Source organism: Anarrhichthys ocellatus, unplaced genomic scaffold (assembly GCF_004355925.1).
Source record: "Anarrhichthys ocellatus isolate YVR2014 unplaced genomic scaffold, GSC_Weel_1.0 scaffold19, whole genome shotgun sequence".
In the NCBI taxonomy this organism is placed as follows: Eukaryota; Metazoa; Chordata; class Actinopteri; order Perciformes; family Anarhichadidae; genus Anarrhichthys; species Anarrhichthys ocellatus.
Window position 1 is genome coordinate 2,157,934 of NW_022280049.1, and position 5,992 is coordinate 2,163,925.

General features: G+C 42.1%; 1 protein-coding gene across 1 annotated transcript; it reads left to right on the forward strand.

Annotated features, from left to right (window-relative positions):
• The first annotated feature begins 948 nt into the window (after positions 1-948).
• Positions 949-3,655, forward strand: LOC116389307 (solute carrier family 25 member 53). Its single transcript, XM_031857920.1, has 2 exons — positions 949-1,227; positions 1,461-3,655. Exon 2 carries the CDS (start codon positions 1,462-1,464, stop codon positions 2,329-2,331), a length of 870 nt encoding a protein of 289 aa, XP_031713780.1. The 5' UTR covers positions 949-1,227; position 1,461; the 3' UTR covers positions 2,332-3,655.
• Positions 3,656-5,992: the final 2,337 nt, after the last annotated feature.

Here is a 5,992-nt window from a genome sequence, read left to right on the forward strand (position 1 = left end):
TTTTATCTAGCTGTGTTTTATTTTGTCACTGGATGAATAACTTTCTTGTTTCTATCAGGAAGTAAAATATATTCTGCGATGTTTCTTTCAACTCTTGAGGTGCCCTCCATTGAGTGGAGTTTGCCCAGTGGTCAGAAGTTACCCTTGGAGGTTCTCTGCTGATGGGCTTTCTATCGAGAAGCTGTCAGTTTTTAGTTTTGGGGTCTCTGCAGGCTGGAGCTTCCTTAAGGAATTCACCTGCTATTTCATTTTTATTTTTATTATTTTGCTTTTTGGTCTTTTTGTATGTCTAGAGGAAGGATTTGTCATTAATGTGCATTTCCAAACCTTTGTGTTTGCCTTTTTCAGTAGGGTGGATGCACCGGTTATCTGGGGATGCGTTCTTAATAAAAGGAAATATGCCTAAAATCTTAAACCTGGCTCTTGTTTTGTTTCTTGATTTAGTGCATATAACAATTATGCATTTAAGCTCTATGAAAAAGTTAAATACAACCAGGATCATGGGTAGCTGTTTTGTTTCGTTTATTCCAAACAGTGCACAATACATTTTTGTAGTAACTAGTTTCCATCTGCAGTCCCTGTGTGAATGCAATCTCGGATTTGTGTTCCCGAGATTGTTTAAATTATTCGATCAAAGCCCTTGGTCTTTGTTATATGCATTTTCCACATTCGGTGTTTGTCAAGAATGCTTTGAAACCGAATTAAGACATTTATCATTGAACGGTTAAAATCCAAATGTGTTTATTAGACCCTTGACGTCTGTGTTTGTCAAAGGGTTAAGTAAAAATAAATAATTCCCGTGGTAAACCTGTTTTGATATTTCACTTGTGACGCACCCTTGTTCCGAAGAAAGAAAACACCTTGATTGATGTGCAAAATAACCAATCGTCAACCACGTGACGTAGATCGTCTTGACCAATGGTTATTCTAGAAGAGGCGGGCCAATCACCGACACCGGCAGCCTGATGCTCAGTGCGCCCTGTCATTTTAATACTGAAACAATTACACGTTTTTGGATGTGGTCTGACAGTTTGTGTCCTTATTCGAGTAGAAAACGTGTTGCCGTGTTAACGAGGCAAATTACCCGGAATGAGCTCTCTCTACGTGCAGTGTAGGAAACAAACAGACGCCTGTGCTGCCTTCAGCTTCCAGCAGCAGACGGAGGACATTTAAGTAGATAGGCTTTATATATTTACTGTTTTTTAATGTCTACTGATAGCTGACTGGGTAAGTAAATGCATCTCAGATTTTTCTTCAATTATTCTGATCCCAAAATTACCATGAACATTCATATGTTAAGCCTATATTATTTAAGTGAAATTTCTTTGGCTGTGTTTTTTTACCCTTAAGTTTCAGTTTTAGTTCTTTTTTGCCTGTAGGCATTCTCAGTCTCAGTCTGACTGTCCTTTTGTTAGGGTGACACTGAAATGATTTGTGATTCAATTTTTACTCCGCTCAAGGATGGCAGGAAGCCCTGACAACAAAGATGAAGGGGGCCTCAGGGATCCAATGGTTCGTTTCCACAGCTACTTGCACGGAGGGACCTCCAGCCTGCTATCCACCCTCGTTGTCTTCCCTGTCTACAAAACTGTTTTCCGTCAACAAATCCACAACACCCCGGTTCAGCAGGCCGTGGGACAGCTCCTCAAAGAGGGACCTGTGAAGCTCTACAGGGGCGTGGCCCCACCATTACTGATGAGGACCCTGAATGGCACGCTGCTCTTTGGCCTCCAGGACACCCTCCTCCGCCAGCTCTCCCTGTCATCCCAAAATGTCCTCTTCACCCCTGCCCTGCCCGCTCTGGCTGGGTTTGGCGCAGGTATGGTAGAAGCTGTGGTTTTTACCCCCTTTGAGCGCATCCAGAATGTGTTGCAAAATGGCCAAAACGACCGCCATCTACCCACCCTGAAGAGTGTTCTTGTCCGGCTGAAGGCACAGAGGCCGGCCTCAGGGTTCTACAGAGCCTTGCTGCCCATCACAGCCCGCAACGCTCTCGGCAGCTCCCTCTACTTTGGCCTGAAGGGGCCGGTGTGTGCTGTCGTGGAGGCACAGGGGCTTTCTCCAGTGGTTTCCTCCTTCATCTCGGGGACGCTGACCTCCATGGCCATCAGCTTGACCCTTTACCCACTGTCGGTGCTAGTGGCAAACATGCAGGCACAGGTGGGAGGAGAGGTGAAAGGGGTGATGGCTTGTTGGAGGATTCTGTGGGAATCTCGACAGCGGAGCGTTGCTCTGCTGTACAGAGGAGGTTCACTGGTTATTCTGAGGTCATGCATTACATGGGGAATCACCACTGCTATCTACGACAGGCAGCAGAAACGTTCATGTTAAAGAACAAAATGAAACAATAGTTTTTACTGTTTGTATTGGTTTTAATCCAGAAAAAAAACGTTTTCATTCTGAAACCACGACCAATGTATCAGAAGGCACAAGCAAGGTCACGTTACTACTGCCAGGACTTGAACTGCGGTTTCTAAAGGGTGGTGGCCAAGTATTTATCAAGAACCAAAGTTAAATATATTGATAACATAAATGTGGTGCTGGTGAATCAGGTGCCTTGTATTTATACTTTCTTAATGGGGAATTTTACTCATCAAAGTCAGTTTACTCATCATACTCAGGTTATCAACAGTTGAGTAATGTTCTCTGTGGCTTTGGAGTTACTTCGCTTATTTGTTATTTGCATATTTTTGGTCATTTTTGTTTTTATTTACATGTAGAAAGAAGAAACTGCAGGAAAGAAATGGGGAATAAACAACATCCAATAAAGTTCAACAGGATGCCCAACGAGTTCCACAGCCTGATGATCTGATTTGGAGACTACAAATTATAGCAGAAAAACCCTGCATTACAAATTGGGTGGTGGATTTAGATAAAGACGGTTATTTACCAGCTAGGCAACAATGATGTTTTCAATATGGAATAAAAGTAGGATCCATACATGTTTTGGGCTGGATAAGGCACTAAAGATCAGGATATCTTGACCACCTGTCTCTGTTGAAGTGCAATACCAAATCACTGTAGTTTAACTGCATAAAGGGAGATAGATGCATGTTTATGGTGTATTGTCAATACATTATTGAATATTTTGTAGGAAATAAATATTGCATGTGAATTAAAGGACTTGCAAAAAAACAAGATAGGCACTCCCTGTGTGGAGTTAGTATGTTCTCCCCGTGTCTGCATGGGGGTCCATAGACATTCAGGTTACGTTAGTTGGAAACTAACTAAACTGTACCCTGCCTCTCACCTTGCACGTGGGCCACCTCCAGCGCCCTGCCATGAGCCAATGGATAGAATAAACAAGTGTTTTTACAATGTAGCTGATTAAAAACAACTGTTTTACTGTGAAATAGAAACGTCTGTAATCGCCAAGTATTCCTGTGAAATGAACAGGGAATGACATGATATTAATTATTGCAGAATACAGATTTTTTTTTTTCCCCCTCAAACTGCATTCATAAATAAATGTTATCCATCATGCATTTAAAAAGTTTCTGTGATCTGTGATTTTTGTCAAACCATGTCATGTCACAACTCGTCCATTAGATGGTGCGCGCGTGTGTGTGTAAAATAAAAAAATCAGCCAGATCCCCTATAATGGAAGCTCAGTAGTTGTGCTTTACTTTACGCAGGTGAGGGGAGGAACAACTGATCCAAATGATTGCAACATTCCTGCGCAAGAACGAACAGCGATCAGTTCTGCCCAGACATCAGGATTGACCAATCAAAATTCTTCCACTGAGCTTTGGGAGCCAATAGGAGCTGGAGCGTTCGTGTCCATTTTGGCGTGCAGAAGGGCGTGTTGTCTCTACTTAAAGCGCTGGCTTTGGACACATCACACAGACGCATTTTTACCTGCTAAGGACGCTGCGCACTTCTGCACCAGGTAAAGTTATTCTGAATTATCTCTGTTTAGCAGCTCGCACACTCAAAAAAGACGCCTAGACATTGTAATGTAATGCAAACATTGTTAATGTTAAGAGATATTTTTGTTTCGTTCTAAAAAGTTAGTGGGTGTTGTTCAACATTTCTGCTACAGGCCGAAGACTTTCCTCAACAGTTACTTTACTGTCCTGTGGGTTACTCCGTGTTACTGTGGGGTGTGGTCCGATAGGTTTCCTGGACGACACATTCTCCTGCTCGCGTGCTGTTTCGTTGTATGCATTTGTTAATGGCGAGCGGGGGGGGGGATAAACTAGCTTTTCTGGTTAATGGTGAATTCCAGGCTTCAGCAGAGTAGCTACTCTTTTTGTTGTTGTTTTTAAGAGAGGTGGGGCTTAATGTGCATACCTGTGTGGGATTGTACACTACTGCTGTCTTCAGTGATAATGAGCTCATCTTTTCCTGCTCTCTCTCTCTCTCTCAAACTTTTCTCCGGTAGAACTCTTCCAAAATGAGCAGCAAATGTCCAGTCACTGGGGAGGTGAAGGCGTTTAAGAGAGGTAGTCTCAAGAAGACCGAAACGCAAGAAAAGAACCATCTTCCAACGGTTCAGGGTATGTGTCAAAGAGAAACCGCCCTTGTGCCAGGTTCCACCTTTTCCTCAGCTCCTTGTTGGTCACAGTCCAACTTCTCCCTGCCTATCATTATGAACTTCAAGCGCAAACATTGTCCTACTGATTAACTGCAGGTACACGCCCAGCTACCTGAGAGCTTGTTCTGCTCCATGCCCACCTGTTCAAAGGAAAATGTATCAAAAGATCTCTGTCTTTATTAAGAGGCCACAGAGCAAATGGAGCTTCATGCGCTCCCAACTATGGGGTGAAAAAAAACTAAGAAAATGGAGTCACTTTATGAGAGCAATAAGTCCGTGGCCCAGACAATTTACTGCACACTAAAAAGGCCTCACCTTAGATCTGGTAGCGGGAAGAGGAGAGTTTAAAGTGTGGGTGTGTCGTACTCTTGTTGTGGAGACATAAATCTGTCCCCAATAATGTAAATAATCACATTGTACGGTAAGGACTTGGTATAAGGTTAAGATTATGTAAGTAGGGGGGGCGTGTGTGGCCTCTGATTAGTGGGTGTCATCATTTTATTTCTTATAAATAAATTCTTTGAGTCCCAACAGGTCGGCTGTATAGCTATTGGCCTTGAAATACAGATTTTTATTAAGAAATGTCAGTATTGATGCGTCTAATCACAGCACAGTCGTATAATGTAGTTTACAGCTCAAAAACTCATAAAAATCAGTTGCACCAGTTACTGCATACGTTTACACACCGTCAAGATTATTTGCTTTAGATCATCGTGGGCCGGTCTTGTGTAAATCAGAGTTTTTGTTTTTTTTAATTGATTAACACAGGATGATGTTTCAACACAGTGCTACATCAATTTGATTTGATCCTGACAACAAATTAGGACTGATGTATGGTGTTAAATCAACGGCTCAGTTATAGATTGGTCCCCTCATCCCTGTCTTGTCTGTCTCTCTTGTGATCGCACAGTGATCGATGATGAGAAGACGGCCATCAAAGAGGTAAGTACCTGGAACGTGCCTGCCATTATTCCTCTGCTTCAGTCCTGCTCTGTTACCTGCTCTTCCTCCAATTAGGAATCTTGTCCGTCATCTCCGCTTCCTTCTTGGTTTCTGTGAATTTCTCAGCTCTGTAGTTTTACAAGCAGGATCTGAGCATAAATCATAGTCATCTTGCTTTAGTCTTGTATGTTCTGGAATTTTTATTTATTTTTTTTTCCCATGCATGCTCACTTTCATCGCAAAACTAAAGCGTATCATTTTCCAACTATACTTTTGCTTCATAAAGTATGCGTTTCCTGTGTCTGGCTTACATAACTCCAGAGTTCAGCCCAGTACTGTCTGTTTTTTTTTTTTTTAAACTGAGGCGGCGCTTGATTTCATACTGCAGTGAGTGATGAAATGATGATGGGATTGCGTGTTTATTCTTTCTCGTACATTCTCTTTTCATCATGCCATGTTGGTCTGGGTTTTTTTTTTTTTTTTTTTTTTTTTTTTTTTTTTTTTTTTTTTTTT